The sequence below is a fragment of the Nilaparvata lugens genome, chromosome 7 (genome assembly GCF_014356525.2).
Source record: "Nilaparvata lugens isolate BPH chromosome 7, ASM1435652v1, whole genome shotgun sequence".
Classification (NCBI taxonomy): domain Eukaryota; kingdom Metazoa; phylum Arthropoda; class Insecta; order Hemiptera; family Delphacidae; genus Nilaparvata; species Nilaparvata lugens.
The window spans coordinates 2,308,705-2,334,499 of NC_052510.1; the positions used below are offsets into that span (position 1 = coordinate 2,308,705).

The 25,795-nt window shown below is 37.3% G+C and overlaps 1 protein-coding gene across 3 annotated transcripts in view; it reads left to right on the forward strand.

Annotated features, from left to right (window-relative positions):
- LOC111057636 (ATP-dependent helicase brm) overlaps nucleotides 1-25,795 on the forward strand; it is an 86,126-nt gene that overhangs the window by 48,037 nt on the left and 12,294 nt on the right. For 2 of the 3 annotated variants that reach the window (XM_039433428.1, XM_039433426.1), the window contains 5 exons: nucleotides 7,183-7,316; nucleotides 10,115-12,584; nucleotides 14,055-14,329; nucleotides 16,999-17,309; nucleotides 21,706-22,113. In XM_039433428.1, the coding sequence (XP_039289362.1) occupies nucleotides 7,183-7,316; nucleotides 10,115-12,584; nucleotides 14,055-14,329; nucleotides 16,999-17,309; nucleotides 21,706-22,007 (3,492 nt within the window). In that variant the 3' untranslated portion in view covers nucleotides 22,008-22,113. Of the gene's footprint in view, nucleotides 1-7,182; nucleotides 7,317-10,114; nucleotides 12,585-14,054; nucleotides 14,330-16,998; nucleotides 17,310-21,705; nucleotides 22,114-25,795 lie in introns of those variants that run through there. The other variant, XM_039433427.1, reaches the window with a different exon arrangement.

Below are 25,795 nucleotides of genomic sequence, written 5' to 3' on the forward strand. Positions count from 1 at the left end.
GGTTAATTATAATAGAAATTACAGTCTTAGTCCTGTAGCTTTGCCTATCGGCGGAGGGCTACTAGACTACAATACTACCCGTTCAATAACATCCAACATTTTTGAAAATTATGTATCTTTACTTAAGCAACAGATGCTCTTTTGTATATCTTCTTGAAAGCAACGTGTTGCATCCGAAAAGATACACAAGGAGCTTTCCATAAGCAACATATGCTCTATTGTAGCTTTCTCAAAAACAACCTGTTGCATCCGAAAAGATACACACCAAGAAGCTTTAATGTATCTCTCCATTAGCAACAAATGCTGCTCTGTATCTTCTCAAAAGCAACGTGTTGCATCCGAAAAGATACACAAGGAGCTTTCCATAAGCAACAGATGCTCTTTTGTAGCTTTCTCAAAAACAATCTGTTAGATCCGAAAAGATACACACCAAGCAGCTTTAATGTATCTCTCCATTAGCAACAAATGCTGCTCTGTATCTTGTCAAAAGCAACGTGTTGCATCCGAAAAGATACACAAGGAGCTTCCATAAGCAACAGATGCTCTTTTGTAGCTTTCTCAAAAACAACCTGTTGCATCCGAAAAGATACACACGAAGGAGTTTTAATGTATCTCTCCATTAGCAACAAATGCTCTTTTGTATCTTCTCAAAAGCAGCGTGTTGCATCCGAAAAGATACACAAGGAGCTTTCCATAAGCAACAGATGCTCTTTTGTAGCTTTCTCAAAAACAACCTGTTGCATCCGAAAAGATACACACCAAGCAGCTTTAATGTATCTCTCCATTAGCAACAAATGCTGCTCTGTATCTTGTCAAAAGCAACGTGTTGCATCCGAAAAGATACACAAGGAGCTTTCCATAAGCAACAGATGCTCTTTTGTAGCTTTCTCAAAAACAACCTGTTGCATCCGAAAAGATACACACCAAGCAGCTTTAATGTATCTCTCCATTAGCAACAAATGCTGCTCTGTATCTTGTCAAAAGCAACGTGTTGCATCCGAAAAGATACACAAGGAGCTTTCCATAAGCAACAGATGCTCTTTTGTAGCTTTCTCAAAAACAATCTGTTAGATCCGAAAAGATACACACCAAGCAGCTTTATGTATCTCTCCATTAGCAACAAATGCTGCTCTGTATCTTGTCAAAAGCAACGTTTTGCATCCGAAAAGATACACAAGGAGCTTTCCATAAGCAACAGATGCTCTTTTGTAGCTTTCTCAAAAACAATCTGTTACATCCGAAAAGATACACACGAAGGAGTTTTATGTATCTCTCCATTAGCAACAAATGCTCTTTTGTATCTTCTCAAAAGCAACGTGTTGCATCCGAAAAGATACACAAGGAGCTTTCCATAAGCAACAGATGCTCTTTTGTAGCTTTCTCAAAAACAACCTGTTGCATCCGAAAAGATACACACCAAGAAGCTTTAATGTATCTCTCCATTAGCAACAAATGCTGCTCTGTATCTTCTCAAAAGCAACGTGTTGCATCCGAAAAGATACACAAGGAGCTTTCCATAAGCAACAGATGCTCTTTTGTAGCTTTCTCAAAAACAATCTGTTGCATCCGAAAAGATACACACCAAGAAGCTTTAATGTATCTCTCCATTAGCAACAAATGCTGCTCTGTATCTTCTCAAAAGCAACGTGTTGCATCCGAAAAGATACACAAGGAGCTTTCCATAAGCAACAGATGCTCTTTTGTAGCTTTCTCAAAAACAATCTGTTACATCCGAAAAGATACACACCAAGAAGCTTTAATGTATCTCTCCATTAGCAACAATGCTGCTCTGTATCTTCTCAAAAGCAACGTGTTGCATCCGAAAAGATACACAAGGAGCTTTCCATAAGCAACAGATGCTCTTTTGTAGCTTTCTCAAAAACAACCTGTTGCATCCGAAAAGATACACACCAAGAAGCTTTAATGTATCTCTCCATTAGCAACAAATGCTCTTTTGTATCTTCTCAAAAGCAGCGTGTTGCATCCGAAACGATACACACCAAGAGCTTTAATGTATCTCTCCATTAGCAACAATGCTGCTCTGTATCTTCTCAAAAGCAACGTGTTGCATCCGAAAAGATACACAAGGAGCTTTCCATAAGCAACAGATGCTCTTTTGTAGCTTTCTCAAAAACAATCTGTTACATCCGAAAAGATACACACGAAGGAGTTTTAATGTATCTCTCCATTAGCAACAAATGCTCTTTTGTATCTTCTCAAAAGCAGCGTGTTGCATCCGAAAAGATACACAAGGAGCTTTCCATAAGCAACAGATGCTCTTTTGTAGCTTTCTCAAAAACAATCTGTTACATCCGAAAAGATACACACGAAGGAGTTTTAATGTATCTCCATTAGCAACAATGCTCTTTTGTAGCTTTCTCAAAAACGAGTGCTCGACTTCCAACGGCAATTACGTAGCGAGGTATTGTATTACAATTATTAGATGATTTAGACTATTTCAAACTGCTACCATAGAGAAACAATAGCGTAAGTAGATATCCCATGGTATAGGGAGTTTATGTCGTAACTTTTAAGCTGCGTACACATATACGCGCTACCAATCCGCACCGAGCACGCTCCGCCCTCGTACCGCCCTCGTACCGCCCTCGTTCCTCCATCGAACCACAGTCGCTCCGCCCACGCACCCATCATGAACGTTACGGAAGATGTTAGATCTTCTCGCGTTCCCCGGTCGAACCACTGTTGCTCCCCGGTCGATCATCAATCGCTCTGCTGGAGTGATGTTCGGTTGCGGAGTAGAGCGAAAGTCTGTACGCACCTTTACTGTTATCTCAAGCCGATAGTACACATAGTTCTTTTCCTTGAAGCTGTGTGACACTGGTAGTCTCTCATACTGTGCCGTTCATACACTCTCACCTCAACAAAATAGTGAAAATCGACAGTAATCGATAATAATCGGCTTGAGATAACAGTAAAAGTTACGACATAAACTCCCTATGCCATGGGATATCTACTCACGCTATTGTTCCTCTATGCTGCTACTCAAATAATTGATAGTGATATAAAAAACTAGCCGTCAGACTCGCTTCGCTCGCCATATCCGTCTAGCCAGGGGGCTCTGCCCCCTGGACCCCCGACTGGATCGTCCAAGAATGAAATCAGCAGGCTCGCTTCGCTCACCTGCATTTTTCATTTGAGCATTTTTATCATATGTTAGGACGATCCAGTCGGGGGTCCAGACTAAACGTCTGGCTAAACGGATATGGCGAGCGAAGCGAGCCTGACGGCTAGTAATATAATATTCCCAGGAATAGCTCTGATTGAAGTAGCAGTGCCCAATCAATTTTTCCGCGATAAATGCAGTTCAATCTTCAACTTGGTGCCAACCTAACAAAGTCAACTCAACTTAATGCCAACCTGACAAAATTATTAATTTAGTTACCAGTTAACTACTGTTTCGAAGAGGTACTCTCTCTAGATTATAGTTCTATATCAACATACGGTATGGAAATTTTTCAATTATAATGAAGAGAATAAGAAGAATATACATGCTAAAAGACGAACTAGCAAAACACAGGGGTTGTTTATCTGGATCAATTGCAACAGTTTTTAATAAAAACTTGCAATAACAAATATAGATAAAAATGACTAACAACGAATTTTTTTCAGTCACTGCAAGCTGGTAACAACATTATAAATAAATATATAGGCTAAGTCATTTTTGTCAAAGAACAATAATTACTAAATTTCAATGATTTCAGGTGATAGCATGCACACGACGCGACACGACGCTGGAGACAGCCGTGAACGTGAAGGCGTACAAACGCACGAAGCGACAGAATCTGCGTGAAGCGCGCGCCACTGAGAAGCTCGAGAAGCAACAGAAGCTGGAGGCTGAGCGGAAACGCAGACAGAAGCATCAGGAGTATCTCAGCACTATTCTGCAACATTGCAAGGTATGGAGGAGCTTCCTGACAATAAATTATTGCTGTATTGGTTGAATAGAAATTACAGTCCGGGTCCTGTAGCTTTGCCTATCGGCTGAGGGTCACTAGACTACAATACTACCCGTTCAATAACATCGAACATTTTTGAAAATTATGTATCTCTCCATTAGCAACAAATGCTCTTTTGTATCTTCTCAAAAGCAGCGTGTTGCATCCGAAAAGATACACATAGGAGCTTAAATGTATCTTTCCATGAGCATAAGATGCTATTTAGGGCCGGTTTCCGAGCTCGGGATTTAGATGAGTTCTAGACTTTGAACAGCTGGAGTCAGAAAATTGGCTTTTCGAAACGGGGCGTATTCGTAGTCCACGTTTAAATCAAAATATTGGGGACCGAGCTTCGCTCTGGAGTACAAAAGCATAAAATATGTATTTCGAAAGAAGAACAACGTTGTCTATTCATTCATTCATTCATAAAGAAATGTTCTATCTAATAACAGTAAATTGAGATTGATTCCCAGAGGAATACAAAAATGTCCCTCACAAAGGCCCAGTTGCACAAGAGCCGGTTATATTTTAATCCTGATTAACGTCACGTGAACCAAATCAGTGAAGACCATTTCAAAAAGATGGATCTACTGGGACTAATCAGGATTGAAAATAACCCGGCTTTTTTGCAACCGGCACTAAGTACATGATTGAATGTTTATAAAAGTTTAACAGCTGAGTCATAATTTTGACACAGTCCCACACACATGAACTCGCTCACTCACCTCCATCACCAACAGACGACGAAATAATTATTATCAGCTGTTTTTCCAATGAAGAATAATAATTATCCTTTTAATGTCATTAAGCGAGTTTTCCCAGGGATGAGACCTAGTGCAATGGAATCTGTATATTATAAACCTACTATGTTCTGAATTTCGTGAAAATCGTTAGAGCCGTTTTCGAGATCCGGTGAAATACAAACATCTAAACATATAAACAGAAGCTGCTCGTTTAATAGTATAGGATTTCGAAAAACTAGAAAAATGAATTGCTGTTTAAAGTCTAGAACTTAGCTATATCCCGAACTCCGAAACCGGCATTTAGAATCTTATCAAAAACAACGTGTTGCATCCGAAAAGATACACAAGGAGCTTTAATGCTCTCCTTGAGCAACAGATGCTATTTAGGGCCGGTTTCCGAGCTCGGGATTTAGATGAGTTCTAGACTTTGAACAGCTGGAGTCAGAAAATTGGCTTTCCGAAACGGGGCGTATTCGTAGTCCACGTTTAAATCAAAATATCGGGGACCGAGCTTCGCTTTGGAGTACAAAAGCATAAAAAATGTATTACGAAAGAAGAACAACGTTGTATGATAACATTCATACAGAAATGTTCTATCTAATAACAGTAAATTGAGATTAATTCCCAGAGGAATGCAAAAATGTCCCTCACAAAGGCCAAGTTGCACAAGAGCCGGTTAAATTTTAATCCTGGTTAACGTCACGTGAACCAAATCAGTGAAGACCATTTCAAAAAGATGGATCTACTGGAATCAATCAGGATTGAAAATAACCCGGCTTTTTTGCAACCGGCACTAAGTTCATGATTCAATGATTACAAAAGTTTAACAGCTGAGTCATAATTTGACACAATCCCACACACATGAACTCGCTCACTCACCTCCATCACCAACAGACGACGAAATAATTATTATCAGCTGTTTTTCCAATGATAAATAATAATTATCCTTTTAATGTCCTTCAGCAAGTTTTCCCAGGGATGAGACCTAGTGCAATCGAATCTTTATATTATAAACCTACTATGTTCTGTATTTCGTGAAAATCGTTAGAGCCGTTTTCGAGATCCGGTGAAATACAAACATCTAAACATATAAACAGAAGCTGCTCGTTTAATAGTATAGGATTTCGAAAAACTAGAAAAATGAATTGCTGTTTAAAGTCTAGAACTTAGCTATATCCCGAACTCCGAAACCGGCATTTAGAATCTTATCAAAAACAACGTGTTGCATCCGAAAAGATACACAAGGAGCTTGAATGTATCTTCCCATAAGCAACAGATGCTCTTTTTAATCTTCTCGAAAGCAACGTGTTGCATCCGAAAAGATACACAAGGAGCTTGAATGTATCTTCCCATAAGCAACAGATGCTCTTTTTAATCTTCTCGAAAGCAACGTGTTGCATCCGAAAAGATACACTAGGAGCTTTTTTGAGTTACATCATTTTATCATAATATAGCCTATCAGCTGACATTCGTCCAGCATGTTCTTTCATTGTTGGTGATATGTTGCAACTCTCTCATTCATGAAGATTCTCTGTGTGTAGGGAAAATGCAGCTTCCATGTATGGTCTCTGAAGACTGATGTTTTTGCAAAGCCGTGAATATTACCCCATGAGTCATACCTTGCCTATATGCCGTTTCATTTTTTTCTGATAATTACTTTTTAGATATGAGCTATCCGTGTTATCGGATGGGCACGTTAAACTGTCGGTCCCGGCTGAAGTATGACAGTCGTAAGGCCCATTGACGGCTTAAATTATATATTCAGGCGGTGGAACATTCCCGAAAGGGAACTCCCCACCAACAAAAGCCATACGAATTTATTTATTTTATTTTTAGATATGAGCGCATATAGTTTAAATTTTTGGGACAGAACATTTCAAATTCGATAAGAGATAAATCCATGAGATTTTGGGGATAAATTCTTCATGGTATAGTATACAAATCGAAAAACTTCAAAATCTTCATCACCAGTAAAAAAGTTTTTTTAGCTTTTGCACAATCTTAAAGGTATCATTTTTGGGTTTTTTGTATATATACGGACATTATTGTCCAATACAAAATCTTCTACAAGTTTTATCCAACATAATTTTCATAGTTGTATATAAAACATATATATTTTAAATGTCGGGTCTTGAAAGTGTGACATTTTTGAATAAGCACTTTGGCCTCCTGTTTTTCGCACTCCTTGACTTGATTGAATATATTTGTTCTTGAATCAGTTTTGATAGATAGATAATTTAGCAGCCACTGACCTCCTCTCAAAGGGGTATATTGATTTATTTATTATGTTAGCACAAACAATACAATGATCGGAAAAGAAAAAACAGGCCATTGCCCAAAACTTCTTCAATTTCCCAATTTAGTTTCAAATTGCCCAAATATTATACATAGGTTATGTACATTTGGTCATATGGACTTGTCAATTATTTAAATTATTTTGATTGATTTGATTTGAATAACGATTTGTTGTTGTATGCTTGCAGGACTTCAAGGAGTACCATCGTAATAATCTGGCCAAGATTGGGCGGCTGAATAAGGCCGTCATGAACCACCATGCCAACGCCGAGAGAGAACAGAAGAAGGAGCAGGAGAGGATAGAGAAGGAGAGAATGAGGAGGTTGGCATCATTGTTCATTCAATTTTATTGTAGACTAGCTGGCCCGGCGAACTTCGTACCGCCAAATAGTTTAATGCATCTCATGACAAACTTTAGCTAGATGCACATCTGAGGAGGCGCGATGCGGCATTTTATTTATATAGATAACTAGCCGTCAGGCTCGCTTCGCTCGCCATATCCGTCTAGCCAGGGGGCTCCGCCCCCTAGACCCCCGACTGGATCGTCCAAGAATGAGATCAGCAGGCTCGCTTCGCTCGCCTGCATTTTTCATTTGAGCATTTTATCATATGTTAGGACAATCCAGGGGGGGTCCAGACTAAACGTCTGGCTAAACGGATATGGCGAGCGAAGCGAGCCTGACGGCTAGTAATATAATATTCCCACGATTGAAGTAGCAGTGCCCAATAAATTTTTCCGCGATAAATGCATTAAAATCTTCTACTTGGTGCCAACCTAACAAAGTCAACTCAACTTAATGCCAAACTGACAAAATTATTAATTTAGTTGCCAGTTAACAACTGTTTCGAAGAGGTACTCTATCTAGATTATAGTTCTATAGAAACATATGATATGGAAATTTCAATTATAATTAAGAGATTGGGAGAAGAAGAATTATACATGCTAAAAGACGAACTTTAAACCCTTGAAAACATTCCTTAGAGTTAAAATATTGCCAAAAGATTTCTTAGTGCGCCTATAAAAGGCCAACTGAACATACCTACCAAATTTGAACGTTTTTGGTCCGGTAGATTTTTAGTTCTGCGAGTGAGTGAGTCTGTCATTCAGTCAGTCAGTGAGTGAGTGAGTGCCTTTTCGCTTTTATATATATAGATTTTCCAACTGCAAAATAAATAATTCACCAAAAATCAATTAATTCTGAACACCGAGGACAGCACAATTATTCGAAACAAAGCAATGTCTTTAGAGCATGTAAGTCTTTAACCTGAGGCCGCACTGCTGGATGGTTACACACAGAACAGTCATTTGGTTTTTAGACGGGCGTTTAGAATAAAATACAAGGGTGGTTATGGAGCAGCACACACTCTTGTCTACTATCTACCGACGGCTGTTGTATGATGCAATAATTATAACAGCTGATTTTTATTGCTGTGTGTCGCCAGCTCACAAATCTTCTCCCATAAGGATTACATGTAAACTTTGAAGGACCGAGTCCTTCAGAAGGAAAGAGTCCTGAAGTCGGATTATAAATTTGATAGACCATAAACCTGGTCCTGAACATAACGAACACAACTAAAAAAATTATCTTATTCTGTGCACACATGAAAAAGTTATTGAATGTCAAAATTTGAGGCTCGATTTTTATTTATATAGATGAATATCAGAACTACAGTGGACGTACGATACTACTATTGTAGATTTATAGTAGAGCATCTTTTATTTATTCTTTTTTTACAATGAAGCACAGATCGGGGGAGAAAAACTAAAAATACTTTGTACTATTTCTCTCCCAAATGTAGGTTTCATTAGAAGTCCAAATAAGGTTATGTCTTCTAGATTTCCAAAAAAAAATCAAAAATGTAGAACTGTTGATCTTAGACCAGTTATAGGATAGACACGGTCCATTGTATATTTATTCTGAAAGTCGATGAAGCCAACATCTACTGCCATATCACCATATCGTAACGTCAGCATCGGTTAGAAAACAATGTAAACAAACTCTGCAGGAAAGTTTTGTATCCGATGCTGACGTCAAGATATGGTGATATGGCAGTAGATGTTGGCTTCAGAGGCTAGACTTCCCAGCGTGTCTATTCTATAACTGGTCTAAGCTGGTGATGTATGAAAAACTATGACCCTTACGTTTCAGCTGAGAAATAACTATTTACTCCATTACTCCAGTCATGCGGTAATTGGTAATCAAATTGAATCATTCAGCTTATTTGTCAAAGACAATGTGAAATGTGTCACAACAAAGTTAGAAAATCCCAGGAATAACTTTGGATTCTAGTTTTAGTTGAATTTTCCAATTGCAGATTAATTGAAGAACAATTCAAGATACTATCAGACAGCTAATATCTTTAGCTTCAGTAACCATTTAATGAAAATATGATGAGCGTTCATTCAAAGTTTGAAAGTTTTGTATCAAATTATGGTTTTGTGTATCAAGTTTAGATGATACTGTATCATATTGTGTTGATACTGTATCATTTGTGGTGATACTGTATAATCTATGGTGATATGCCATGGTATAGGGCATTCATGTTCTAAATTTCAATGTTAACTCAAGCCGATAGTCCTAGTAGTGTTTTTGGTGAAGCTATGTGACGCTGGTAGTCTCTCATACTGTGCCGTTCTTGCACTCTCGTCCCAAAAAACAGTAATAATAGGCAGTAGTCGACAGTAATCGGCTTGAAATTTGGAACATAAATGATTTATACCATGGGATATTCGTATGCTATCTTTTCTGTTTGGTAATATCGTCAACTGAAGATATGTATAATATGTATTCCTCCAACTGATGCACTGTATTAATAATAATTTATCTGAATGCCAATGAATTGCAAACAGAGGAGTTTATTGACAAAACATATACATAATTATTATAACAGACATACAAAAGTTGCTAATACCAAACTTAGTCCTAATTATGATACCCCCCTCTATAATAATATGTGTCGGGGTGATCCATAATATTCTTTTCAAAGCATGTATAAAATTCTAGTTAGTAATTTTAGTTATAAAAGTTATTGAAGGTAGAATATGATAAGTAAATTTTAAAAATATGAAAGTATTTTGTACTGTTTCTTCATTTTTCTTACCTAATTTTTTTTTTTTAGGCTGATGGCAGAAGACGAAGAAGGCTACCGTAAGCTGATCGATCAGAAGAAAGACAAACGTCTGGCGTTCCTTCTCTCTCAGACCGACGAATATATCGGCAATCTGACAGAGATGGTGAAACAGCACAAACAGGACCAGCGTCGCAAACAACAGGAGCAACAGAAGAAGAAAAAGAAAAAGAAGAAGAAGAAGCTAATCGAGATGGCACAGGATGGGTCGGGTCCCGTTAAGACAGACAGTTCGGGAGCGTTGAATCTGACAACGGACGACGGTGGAGTAGATGATGAGAACTCGCAGATGTCCGAGATACATGTGACTGTGGTCGAAAAAGCGACCGGGAATCAGCTGAGTGGAGATGATGCACCTCTCCTTAGGGATTTGAGTGCCTGGTTGGAAGCTCATCCTGGATGGGAGGCGGTGGAGGAGTCCAGCGACGAGGAGAACTCTGATCAGTCGGATAACGAGTATGACGAGAGTGAGAAGAAGGAGAGTAAATCAAGTCACCCCAAGTCTGACGAAGATAAAGCGCATGAGGTGATCAAGAAGGCAAAGGTTGAGGATGATGAGTATAAGAATACTAGTGAGGAACACACCTACTACAGTATCGCTCATACTATTCATGAATCTGTCACAGAACAGGCTACAATCATGGTTAACGGAAAGTTAAAAGAGTATCAAATCAAGGGTTTGGAATGGTTAGTCTCCCTGTTTAACAATAACCTCAACGGAATCCTAGCAGACGAGATGGGTTTAGGTAAAACTATACAAACAATCGGTTTAATCACGTATTTAATGGAGAAGAAAAAGGTGAACGGTCCGTTTTTGATTATCGTCCCGTTATCAACTCTGTCCAACTGGGTGTTGGAGTTTGAGAAATGGTCTCCCAGTGTGGTGGTGGTCGCTTACAAAGGGTCGCCCGCGATTCGACGCACGCTGCAGTCTCAGATGCGGTCCACCAAGTTTAATGTGTTGTTGACGACTTATGAGTATGTAATCAAGGATAAGTCGGTGTTGGCGAAGCTGCATTGGAAGTACATGATCATAGACGAGGGTCACCGTATGAAGAACCATCATTGTAAGCTGACACAGGTGTTGAACACACATTACACTGCGCCTCATAGGTTACTCTTGACAGGAACCCCGTTGCAGAATAAGTTACCTGAGTTGTGGGCTTTGTTGAACTTTTTGTTGCCGTCAATCTTCAAATCGTGTTCAACGTTTGAACAGTGGTTCAACGCGCCGTTCGCAACAACCGGTGAGAAAGTTGAGTTGAACGAGGAAGAAACGATCCTGATTATCCGTCGTTTACACAAAGTTCTACGTCCCTTCCTGCTGAGACGTTTGAAGAAAGAGGTGGAATCCCAACTACCCGACAAAGTCGAGTATATCGTCAAGTGTGACATGTCCGGGTTACAGAAAGTTCTGTACAAACACATGCAGAGCAAGGGTGTGTTGCTCACAGATGGATCCGAGAAGGGGAAACAGGGTAAGGGCGGTGCTAAGGCGCTGATGAACACGATCGTGCAGCTCAGGAAACTTTGTAACCACCCGTTTATGTTCCAGAATATAGAGGAGAAGTACTGTGAGCATGTGGGGAGCTCCTCAGGGACTATTTCGGGTCCGGATTTGTACAGAGTGAGCGGGAAGTTTGAGTTGTTGGATCGTATCCTGCCGAAGTTAAAAGCTACAAACCATAGGGTGTTGTTATTCTGTCAGATGACTCAGTTGATGACAATCATGGAGGATTATTTGTCTTGGAGAGGGTTTTTGTATCTGAGGTTGGATGGTACGACCAAGGCTGAGGACCGGGGGGATCTGTTGAAGAAGTTTAACAACCCCGAAAGTGAGTATTTTATATTCTTGTTGAGTACAAGGGCTGGTGGTTTGGGGTTGAATCTACAAGCTGCGGACACTGTGATTATTTTTGATTCAGATTGGAACCCCCATCAGGATTTGCAGGCCCAGGACAGAGCCCATCGTATCGGGCAACAGAACGAGGTGAGGGTGTTGAGGTTGATGACTGTGAACTCGGTTGAGGAGAGAATTTTAGCGGCAGCTAGGTACAAGCTAAACATGGACGAGAAGGTGATTCAAGCTGGTATGTTTGATCAGAAATCGACGGGGTCCGAGAGACAACAGTTTTTACAAACTATTTTACATCAGGACGATGCGGACGATGAGGAGGAAAACGAGGTTCCCGATGATGAGACGGTGAATCAGATGATTGCAAGGAGAGAGAACGAGTTTGATACCTATCAGAGGATGGATATTGAGAGGAGAAGGGAGGAGGCCAAGCTGGGACCGGCGCGGAAGTCGAGGCTGATCGAGGTAAATGAACTGCCGGAGTGGCTGGTGAAGGATGATGAGGAAGTGGAGAAGTGGGCATATGAGGAGGAACCCGAGCTGCATATGGGGAGAGGGTCCAGGCAAAGGAAGGAGGTCGATTACAGCGATAGTTTGACTGAGAAGGTTAGTTGCTTTCTGAATCTCTAATTTTATTCATCTTTAGACTATAGTGAGGTCCACGTTATTGTTGACCGAAGCGAAGCTGAGGTCTTAGTTTCGACTCGATCGGCTTTTGTCTGTTTGTACCGCAGTTATTGTCCGATTTGTATGAAATTTGGTATGCAAGTTCTTTGAAACAAGGCGCAGAAACGTATGTGTAACGATTTTTTATAAAACCTCTGGTTTTTTTGTAATATTTAAAAAACCGCGAACTAACCTCAATCCAGAAAGGATGTGTCTTTGAAGATACAGCAATTCATTCCCATACTTTTTCGCATCTATTGTTACGAGCATATGGTGGTCGAGTCGGTTAGACCGTGTTATGTCACACTGTAGGTGCGTACAGATATACGCGCCGCGAACATGAGCAATTCACTTTTAATCAGCTGACTATATCTGTACAGAAACGGTAAGATACAGATATAAAAAGCTTGGCATCAGCTGATTAAAAGTGAATTGCTCATGTTCGCGGCGCGTATATATGTACGCACCTTGTGGAACCCACGTTCAATTCTCGTTCCTACCAGATTTTTTTGCAGTTAATACTAATATTGTTTTATCTTATTCTAATAATATATCATTATAAAATAAACTATTATGATTAGATAGAATAATTAAATTGAATCATCTTATTATTATTATTAAATTGATTTAACAAATTAATTGGATAAATTATTTAAAAAATCTTTATTGTATTAGAGTCCAATACTGCAGTTGTAGAGAAAAATTTGTATGTAAAGGTATAAAGGTATTTTTTTTCCTTTTTGTGTAGTTGAGAAGTTGATATTATGGTAATTATTAACATTTAATTAAAAAGACCAAGAAATTGTCAAAAAACCACAGATTTATTGATACTTAGAAATACCGGTTTCGGTAATTACACCATTGTCAATCTCTGGTAAACTCTGATAATGACCGAAACCGGTCTTTCTGAGTATCAATTAATCTGTGTTTTTTTGACAATTTCTTAGTCTTTTTCATTTAAAAGGTATGTATTTGTTATAAAGGTACTCCTTTATAAGTCCGGTGTCCCTGGAAACAGTGTATCTAGCACTTTCAATGGAGAAAATAATAGATGACAATCATGGCTAAATCTTCACAATATACTGTACTTACTGTACTGGGCCCTTCTCATTAGATTGAAAGTTGTATTCATGAGCGAGGTCTACTGTTCGCAGAACTACTAGTATATATCATATTACTTAATCCCTTATAACTTATATTTCATACTCAAATTTTGTACAGAAGTGATTAATCTTGTTGGTTTTAGGAGTTAATTGCCTTATCTTAATGCATTTTACATTTAAACTAGTTATTAAAACTTTAAACACTGTTTCTGAAAAACTTAGATCTCAGCTATATGCCCTTCTTGTAGCTAACGCCTCTTCTAATTCTGTATATTATCAATTATTTCCTTTTTTCTCTCCTTTGAAGGAATGGCTGAAAGCAATCGACGACGGTATTGAAGACTTTGAGGATGAAGAAGAGGAAGAGGTGAAGATAGTGAAGAAGACGCGAAAGAGGAAGCGAAAAGGAGTGGAAGAGGATGATGATGAACCGCCGGCCAGCGGCAAGAAGAAGAGAGGAGGAAAGGAAGGAGGAAGCGGGGGTGGAGGTGGTGGAGGAGGATCGGGTGAGAAGGCGGGAGATGCGAAAATGAGGAGGCAGATGAAGAAGCTGATGAATATTGTCATCAGGTACACCGACAGGTGAGTCTAAAATAATGAATGAATGAATCTATTTCCATTAATTAAGTATTCTAAAGGCCGGTCTCCGAGCTCGGGATCTATAAGTTCTGGACTTACAGAGTCCAGGACTAAAATAAGCTCTCGGGTTTAAATCAACTTTCTGAGTCACGGGTTCATGTTCTAAACTCCGGGGTCTATTAAGTTCTCGACTTATTCAAGTCCAGGACTTAACGCAGTAAACATGAGGGAAATTCTCAATATTTTGCTGTTGTTTTCAATTCAATTCAATTTATTTCACCAAAACACAAAAACTTTACAAAGATGTGACAATCAGAAAAAAAACAATAATTATTATTCAAAATATCTATATCATCTATCTGTAAAATACGGCTGGAGGTGAAGAACTACTGGCAAAAGTGAAACACTTGTTCGCCAGTAGGAGTGTGTGTGAGGTTGTGTTATTGGCATTAGGCCTCTAGCAAAAAACTGATTGCAGCGGGATAATTCAAATGCTCTCCAAACTATTTTGTAACTAATATTTTGTGAAAATACGTTTCGATTTCTTGGTATGGTTTAGGTTTATAAATTCAAAGCAAAACCTAACCTTTTAAACATGAATAGAAAATAAACATATATTACGTTATGCTATTATTTATCATTGATCCTAACCAGTGATTTTGGAATAAAAATTTCATTGGGCTATTGAGTTGGAAAATATATTTGTTTTGAAAAAAAAAACTGGAATAATTTATTCTTGTTATATTATTATTAATTATATTATTATTAATAATATTCTTGTCTCATTATATTATTATTTGTGCGCGCCAAAAGCTTGAACCAACGATTTTGAAATGGCGTTCCATGGGAACATTTAGCATTAGTCACGTGATGGAACAATTTACGATTGGAACTGGAACAATTTACTGTACACATAACGTACACAGTTAATGATTTCTTTTCTATAGACTGGGTACCATTTCTCTTATGATATGAGTGACTTGTGATCTATGTTTTACATGACTTGTTAATTTTATTTTTGTATTTTTAAGACTGACTAATGAATAATAGTGATTTAAAAAAGATGTACAGTAGAACCTCTCTATAACGAACCTTCACTTAACGAAATGCTCTACACAACAAATTTTTACCTGGTCCCATGACATTTTGAATTTTGGCTGCTTATTTATATGATATAATATAATATTCAGTCTAAATATATTTTAGAGCTGTGAATAACAAATAGTGAGTAGGTATTTGATTTTGTATTCAATTTTTTTAAATAAGTGCAATATTTCTAAAGTTTTTAATTTATTGTGATTCATTTAGAGTATAAAATCAACCTTCAAAATTCAAAATGTTGAATCATCATTTCTGGACCGAAAATCAAGTGACGAAGCAGTGTGTGACTATATAACCTTATCTTTTGGACAACATTAACATTTTATCAAAATTTTTGGAGAGAAATAGTACAGGCTTAGCCTAGTTTTTCCTCCAATGTCATGATTGTATTATGATTATAGTATTTTTTTTATTTACCTCTATTTAACGAGTTTCGGACCTCTCAACAACAAAGTTTTTTCTTGACTTCAACATACAAAGTGTAGTGTGTATAGGAAGCAGACGGTTATTTCCAAGGAATTGTTTAGTTTCAGCAGAAAGGTCAATAGACTAAAAATAATGGCAATTCAGGTAGGAAGAAGATAGGATGGTTGACAGTCATTAGAGGGTGAAAGACATGTCGGAAATTGAATGCAAGTTACTGGAAATTCCAAGAACTTGTAATTATTGTAGACCAGGCAGGTGAACGACTTTCCCATTCTTGCTTTTGTCACACATTCCAATTCATTGAATGATGATGGCTGTGACGAACCTGAGGAGAAGAATCTGTCAGATCAAGAAGTTCTAGAGGCTTTCAAAATTATCAGGCAAGGATTAAAACTGTAAAATAGTGTACCAGACATGTGACATGTCTGACTGTTTGAATACATGTTAGTCGTTTATCGAACATTTTTTATTCAAATTCAAAATTCAACCGAAAACTACTCACTTTTTCAAATATAAAACATTAAAAAATAGGAAAGTTGAGTTATTATAGTAACTTATTTATAGTAAAGCTATTGACAAAATAACCGTATTTTGCGTGCCATCTAATAGTAGTGTAAAAAGTTGAAAAATATTGCTAAAGAGTATATACTTTGATTAAACTCTACTAATAGTACAAATCAAGCTTTCTGAAAATAAATTGGTGAGATTACTTACTTATCACATTCTACAAATATTCAAAAAACATGTTTTTTCTCAAACAGAATGAATTTTGGAATTTCCATATTAATATTGGCCTAATAGGTACCCTACCTACGTTCGCGATGATATGTTCTATGTACTATATGTACTATGTACTATATATTCTATGTACTATATTCATTTATTTACCGCCGTGATACGATATTATAAGATCCATAGGATCGTGGCAGTTTTCTTGACAGAACCTCTCAATAACGAATACCTCTCTGCAGCGAATTTTTTCTCGGGATGATCGACATCGTTATACAGAGGTTCGACTGTATTTTTTGTAAATATTGAATGAATAATAAAATTCTATCCTATTCTATACACAATGTCAGTTCCACTTGACAAACAACTAATTTTCATTCAAGTTATCAATTATTTTCTTTTTTCTTTCTCGACAGCGACTCTCGCGTCCTCAGCGACCCATTCATGAAACTTCCCTCCCGTCGCGAGCTGCCCGACTACTATGACGTCATCAAGAAGCCGGTCGACATCAAGAAGATAATGTCGCGCATCGAGGAAGGCGGCAAATACGAGTGCTTCGACGACCTGGAGCGTGACTTCTTCCAGCTGTGCAAGAACGCGCAGCTCTACAACGAGGAGGCCTCCCTCATACATGAGGACAGCATAGTGTTGCAGTCGGTCTTCACCAACGCCCGGCAGCGGCTCGAGCAGGAGGTGGATGTCTCCGATGATGATGAGAGTACTAAAGGTCAGTTGGATTTCGTGTAGAAAATATCGTTTAGATACAGGAGGACTCGATATTATTATTCATGACATTGCTGGCCGTTTTCACACTTACCGACCATCGGAGGACACTTGGGGTAGGCCAACGTTAGTAGACTGAAGGTTGATCACTCACAGATGTAATATTCAAAGTGGTGGGGGTAACGCCAGGGTGACGTCACGTGTAGTAAAAATGTGATAGAGTAACCACACTGAGCATACAATTTATTCACTGTATCTTCAAATACATCGTCATTTAATCCCCTCAAGATTGACCTAGAACTGTAAAATTATCCATACTTATAGCGAATGAATCACCGATTCTAATGATGTTGGTAAATATTTTAAGTTCATTCAACTTGTATGAATAAAATGAAGTTGAACGTTTTTCAAGAATATAAAAACGTGACACGAAAAAGTTAATAAGCTTGAAAAGCGTTAGTAGACAACGTTATACTATTATAATTTCAGATTAACCCATAAAAAAATCTTGATAAACCAATGCATTGCAATAAACCGATCCCGATAAATCCGATGCATTTAATTCATATAAATGCACTGAACACAATATGCTGGTATCGAGCACATGTTCTACGAGAATCAAAATATCTCATCCCCGAAATTCACAAGCTGATGTATAGCCAAACTACAAAATATAAACACGACCTAGAAGATGAAGAAACCTTAATGATTCGAACGGGCAGGTTAGGAGGTGGGGTTTTCGCTTTTAAATGGCAGAATGCTTGTATTTTTAAAATGTTTTGATAATTAATGTAAAGCAGAAACAGAAAGCTTGCATGTCAGAAAATGTTTGTGTTGTATAATTTGACTACGTCACCGTATGATTTTCAAGAATGCGATATTCTGCCTACTCTGTACTACAGCCTACGTCACGGCTGCAGTTCTCCCACTCCAATTGCATGTCAACTTAAATACTACAGATGAGTGACTAACCTTCTGTCTACTAACATTGAGGGTAGGCCACTTTGAGCGTTTTTTAGGCGACAACTCAATCAGCCAATCGACGACTGTAAAAACGCTTAATGTGCTCTAGCCCTTAGGCCTGGTTTTCACCAGTAGAGTTAGTGGTCGAGTAACTGTTTTCACTACAATATTGAGAATAGTAGTGATGTAGGCTAGCCCTACATGGATACTTATTATGTGAGAACGGTTGTCAAGGTGACTGTTTTGGCAACAAACTGTTTATAAAAAAATCTGGTGTGGCGCACTCACACAACTTTCCTTGCCGTTATGAAAATTGATCACCTGACGCTAGTGTACACGCGCATCTCAAGTCTACTATTCAAAGATCTGCCAGCTGGTGACAGGACAATATTGCTGGAGACACACGAAGTCTGCTATCTCTTCATAGTGAATGATTTAATAGAATCAGTTGCCAACAGTTTGCATTATTGAATAAACACATTTTCTCGAATTTCGAGCTTATTTTCAATTTTAGGTGGAAATGTCACTGAACATTAATTGTAGATATTTCTATGCTCAATCTTTTCCACTTGAAAATGTTTGTTTAGATTGTATCTGAAGCCTGATAATTTAAAATCTAAAATCACACTTTGCATTGATGAGGCGGAGCTCCTGAAATGTTTACAGATATAGGACTTCTGACAACTGATAGAGCTTATCAATGACTATTCTATGTATAAATTTGATCAAAATCGTTGGAGCCGTTTTCGAGAAAATCGCGAAAAACCCTGTTTTTGGCAACATTTTCGCCATTTTAGCCGCCATCTTGAATTGGATTTGTTCGAAATTGTTCGTGTCGGATCCTTATACTGTAAGGACGTTAAGTTCCAAATTTCAAGTCATTCCGTTAATTGGGAGATGAGATATCGTGTACACAGACGCACATACACTCATACACACGCACACACACACATACAGACCAATACCCGAAAACCACTTTTTTGGACTCAGGGGACCTTGAAACGTATAGAAATTTAGAAATTGGGGTACCTTAATTTTTTTCGGAAAGCAATACTTTCCTTACCTATGGTAATAGGGCAAGGAAAGTAAAAAGATAACAAGTTAGAGTTTTATGATGAACGTTCCAAATTGATGTAGTGTTTGATTTTTATCTTGTTCATAAATGTAAACTTTTAATGAATAAAGTGTTAATTACAAAATCACATTTACAACAGTAGGTAAAATGTGTTGTCTAGTGAACATAACTAACCTTAAAATGTCAATACGGAACTCTACTCTACTCTACTAGCTTTAGACTGTTTTCATTAGCATAGTAGTGGTAGAGTGGAGTGAGAAGCGGTGGTGGGGGAAGGCAAATGGTAGTATACTATCCCACGGTGCTATCCCACTCTACTCTACTAAATACTAGTACTCTACCATGACTACTCTACCATGAACGTTTTCATTGGGAGAGTTTACAAGATAGGTTAGTACTTTATTCATTTATACAATAAGTACATTATCAAAATGATAAGGAGAGGAAAAATAAGGTTACCTTGTGCTATCCCTCTCCCAAATTTAGATAACACATAGTCCGAAATAGGTTACTTGCCCAGGGAACTCTACCACTAACTGTACTAATGAAAACCAGTCTGAAGCGATAAATGTTGTCCGACAAGCCACTGGTAAGGACGAGTTCACACTGACGTTTTTTCAAGAGTCGGCGGACCAGGGAGGACTCCCTGATTGGGTTGTCGTTGAGGAATCAGATGAATCAGTGAGGTGACTGATCGAGAATCCCTCAATCGGAAATCGTCCTGCCCTGTCGACTCGTCTGAGAAACGCCTGAAAAACGCTTCTTGTAGGTTAGCCCCAAGGATGAGGCCACACGAGGCGTTTTCAGAAAAGTTGGCAGGGCAAGAAAATCTCCGATTGGCTTTATTTTTTTATTTATTCATATGGCTTTTATATGTTCTGCCTCGCTGTATTACCCAATGTCATCTCCTATTAACACTCAAGTTTATAGGTTATGTATTGGGTTCTTATGTTTTCTCACTAAAAATTCCTTTTAGTGAAGTTTTTACGACATATCCTTGTCTTTGCACTTTCACTTCCTGAGTTTTTATTTTATGATTCTCGGTCAGCCCCCTGACTGAATCACCTGATTCCCAAACGAGAACCCAATCAGAGAGTTTCCTGCAATGCCGACTCGAGAAACACGCCTAAAAAAACGCTTGTTTGGCCTCGTGTGGCCGACCGCTTATCGGACGACATTTATCGGCCGACAGTCATAACTCTCATCTTATTTCTATAGTGAGATTTACATTATAAAGTCCGTGAAAATGATAGAATACGTCAATTCTAAATTCTAAATTCCTAGTTTATATTTATTTTGAACTCATAATGGGACAAAATCATGAAGTGTGAACATAACCTATTTTTGGACAATTTCTATCTAAATTTGGGAGAGGAACAGTTTTGGGCTTTAAGCCTGTTGTTCCTCTCCCAATCATTCATAATTGAGAATTATATTGTATGTATCAATGTATTAATAAATAAATGAATTCCACGATAATTTATCAATGAAACTATTAATTATTATAGTGAGATCCACGTTATAATGGCAGTGTTTGATCAGCAACGGTATTGCTATCCTTGTCTATCATTCAACAAAGCGGATAGCGCTATCTCTTTCTCGCTTTGCTCTGTTGCCAGATCGTCTTTTAACAATGTAGAATTAATAATTAATTAACAAAAGTTATTAAATTAATTAATTAAGTAATTAATTGTTATGAAAAGTCATTATCAAATTATTAAAAAATATAATTTCTTGCTAAATAAAAGATAATGGATTACTTTAAACGAGAATGAACAGTTAATATTACATTAATAAACCTTTATCAGCTACCGTCTATAGAAGGAATTGACAAGACAGAGATTCGGCAACGTTTTTCTCCTGTCTTTCTCTACTGTCATTGTAACGTGGACCTCACTATAGTTGTTTAGTTTTATTCCGTTAAAAAGAACTACAATATCAAGTAATGCTTGGAAGTACACGAATATGACATGTCAAGGATTTCAAAATGAATTTTGAGTGCATGAATTTGTGTGGTCTTGTCAGTGCCTTCTATAGACGGTAGCTGATACAGGTTTATTGATGTAATATTAAATGTTCATTCTCCTTTAAAATTATTTATTTTATTGAGCAAGAAATTATATTTTTCAATAATTCATCATTAATTTTCATAATGAAGATGATATATTTTTTATTAATTATTAATTCTACATTGTTAAAGGACTATCTGGCAACAGAGCAAAGCGAGAAAGAGATTTCGCTATCCGCTTTGTTGAATGATAGACAAGGATAGCAATACCATTGCTAATCAAACACTGCCATTATAACGTGGACTCCACTATAAGCAAATCTAATATGTTTACAATTTTGTTTCCGTTTCTAGGCTCCACAAGCGCGGGCAACAGCCAATCAGCAGCCGCCATTGGGGGCGGAACCGCCTCTTCGTCCACATTCGACGACGACGCCTCCGATGCCGGGGGCGGTGCAGGTGGGGGTGGAGACAGCAGCAGCAGTCAGGTGAAAATGAAGCTGAAGCTGAAGGGAGGCGGCAGTAGTGGGGTTGGAGGCGGCAAAGGCAGTGGAAAAGGATCGGCAACGCCTGGGGGCGGCGACAGGACGGGTCGTCGCAAACGCAGGAAGTACGTGTCGGACGAGGAGGATGATGATGAGGGTGTGGCTAACTGAGAGAGTGAGAGAGAGTGAATGAGGGATGATACAATGATGAGGGTGTCACTAACTGAGAGAGAGATAGAGAGATAGGGTGTCACCATAGAGAAAAGATAGCACAGGAAGATATCTTATGATATAGGGCGTTTATGTTCCAAATAATATGTTAAGGTTGTGCAAAGGCTAGAAATAAACTTTCTACTGGTGATATTTTTCAAAGTTTTTCGATTTGTTTATAATCAAGCTATCAAAATAAAGAGGTTTTCTCAGAGAAACATTTTTCATTGATCATTGCTTTTTGAGATATGAGCGCCTAAAGTTCAAATTTTTGGTACAGAACATTTCAAATTCGGTAGGAGATGAATCTATGAAATTCAGAGGATAAATTATTCATGGTATTGTTGATTTAATAAAACAAAAATGTTTTGAAAATATTAATTTTTTGAGAAAGTTATTCAATTTACTAAAAATGACCAAAGATAACTCAAAAAAGTTATTTTTGGTAAATTTACCAAACAACAATACAATATCTTATCAATATCTTTACTATAACTTTATCAAAAATTGATATTTTCAAAACATTTTTGTTTTATTAAATCATCAATACCATGAAGAGTTTATCCACTAAATCTCATGGAATTATTTCTTATCGAATTTGAAATGTTCTGTCCCAAAAATTTGAACTTTAGGCGCTCATATCTCAAAAAGTAATGATCGAAAAAAAATGTATTCCTGAGAAAACTTTTTCATTTTGATAGCTTGATGATACACAAATCGAAAAACTTGGAAAAAACAAGAGTAGAAAGTTTATTTTTAGCCTTTGCACAGCCTTAACCCAAACAGATAGTCCTAGTAGTTATGTTTGGTGAAGCTATGTGACGCTGGTAGTCTACCATGATATGCAGTTCTTACACTCTCACCCCAACAAAACGGTAATAATAGACAGTAGTCGACAGTAATCGGTCTGAGTTGAAAAGAAATCGGCTTCAAATTTGGAACTATGCATGGGATATCTTCGTATGCTACACTTACTCTATGGTGTCACTAACTGAGAGAGAGAGAGAGAGTGAATGAGAGATGATACGATGAAGAGGGTGTCACTAACTGAAAGAGAGAGTGAATGAGGGAGTAATTGATGAAACTCGTATCCTCAGTTTCGCCAACAGCTCGGTCAAGACATTTAAACATGGTCAAATAATTTACTGTTTACGAAGAGTGCGCTGGGACATATGATTTCTATGGCAATAGTTGCTATCGATATTGCAGTGTACACTTGTAAGGCTAGGTATATTACTCATCGATTTTTGGACGTACAATTTTTTTCCGTTCTTATAAATTCTATCAGATTAAACAGAACCATAGAAAAACAATAGCGTAAGTAGATATCCCATGGTATAGGGCGTTTATGTCGCAACTTTTTCTGTTATCTCAAGCCGATTATTGTAGAATTTTACGGTTTTGACCGGGTAAGAGTGTATGAACGGCACGAGATATGAGAGACTACCATGACGCTGGTAGTCTCTCATATCTCGTGCCGTTCATACACTCTTACCCGGTCAAATTAGTAAAAATCGACAGTAATTGGCTTGAGATAACAGCAGAAGTTGCGACATAAACACCTTATACCATGGGATATCTACTTATGCGATTGTTTCTCTATGACAGAACTCTTAACAAACATCATCTGTTTAATCTAATTGAATTCATAAGGCCGGCAAAAAGTCGTACGTCCAAAAATCGACGTTCGTGTAAAACCCCGCACACACACAACTGTTTTTGTTCGTGCGGATATTTTTCCGTCCTCATGAATTCTATTATATTAAACAGATGATGTCAAACAGATGCTGTTTGTCAAGTTACGTTTAATCTGGTAGATTTCATAAGGACGGCGAAAGATGGATGTTTGTACAACTGGCTTTAATCGTACTCCACTTGTTAAATATGTCTTCACCGGGCTTGATGAAACCGGACTAAATAGTGATCAATGTATTGATTGTTTGATCAATCAATTATAGTAGATTAGTTCATTGATTGTGATTGATCTGTTGATTGATTGATTGATATAAATCTCAATCAGAGAATGGTGGGGTAGTGTGAAGCAATCAACTAGGCCATAATTTTGTGAATAAGGTTATTTTACATCTACTTCGTTCATAGTTTTGAACCACTTTGTTAACGGAATAAGTGCCGGTTGCACAAAAGCTGGTTAAATTTTAATCGTGGTCTATTCCACGAGAGAAAGCCATCAGAGAAGCTGTCTTATCAAAAACGCCTTCCCCTGATTGGTTCTTGTGAAACTAACCACGGTTAAAGTGTAACCGGCTTTTGTGCAACTGGGCCCTAGGCTAGATAAGATCACAATGGAGACAACGGGTTTCCCCAAATATGTCTCCTTAACAATAAAAATTGTACAGATAGAAATGAAAAAATAAAAAATAATTCAGTAATGCAAATTAAATGTATATGGATGACTTTGGGTATATTTTTATAAGAATATGACATGCCTCTCCTGAAAGTGTGAGCTTCAACATACAGATTGAGTCTATTAAATTTAATAACTTGATTTAATATTAATATTGTATCAAAATATAATTTATATAAAGATATAGTCATTAAATGACGTTATTTCCTTTTGACCAGTGATTCTCAAGACCCCTGAATATTTGTGTGTATATTTATTTAACATATTATTTATGTATTAAACTTATAGAGTTAATAGAGTTAATAGAGTTAACTTATAGAGTCTTCTTAAACTTAAAAAGATTAAAATTTTTAATGAAATATTGTAGCCTTGACAGTTTGTTTGCCACGGATTGCCTTAGTTGATTGCTTCATTCTACCACCATTGTAAACCATAATTTTTCTATTTCACTCAGATGTTGTACATTTTCATCTTGTGACTTTTTCCACTGATACTATTAGTATGAAATACTCATGTAGGCATACATACGACTCAAACAATTTAGCATTTGACATGTTCAGTTATTCTGTACACACTGACAATATATATTTGTATTGTGCTCCATTTTCTGTATAGGTTTATTATTTTAATTTTCTTGATGAGATGCTCTTAATTTGATCATGTTTACTAAAGTTTTATCATTGCCTAATTATTATTGATTCATTAGCATTTGAATAAATGCAATATTTCGGTAATTTCTATTGCATAAACTATCTTCATTAAAAGATCCAAACTGTATGTATATTCAGTGTTTTGTAGAAACTTTTATCATTAATTTCCTGCATATTATATCATGGAATATTCTGGATCTGGGCAATAATATGTTGGATTTATGTGTTTATAATCATATTGGGTGTTAGAGTAACTTGACAGTTTCAATAGTTTGTGCTTTGACAAATATCCTTTCATCATTATCTATGTTTGGTTCGTTTTTTGTCACTTTTTGTCTGTTGCTTGTCTATTTTCGTCAAAAATGTATGTTTTGTGTGTTTGATTTTAAAGTTAATTTTCGCGAAATTCAAAACAAGAAGAACGGCACAAATGAATTGATAGATTTAAACTTAATGAAAGTCCGTCTCAGAAATTGAATAGTTTATAGTAAAATCGAATCCTAGTCCAAGACAAATAAATAGGGTAATAAGTTTTAAATATCGAGTTGTGTTCTTAGATTGATCTAGCTCAGTTGTATATTTAGGCTGTTTGGTAAACTTTTTTTATTATTTAATTTGGATAATATTTTTAAATATAATTGTTAAGATCATTATAAGAGTGAGAAAAAGTGACAATTGAAATTTTTAAGTTGTCTAATAAGCGAGTTATGGGTTGTTGAAGTGTTGAACTTCGT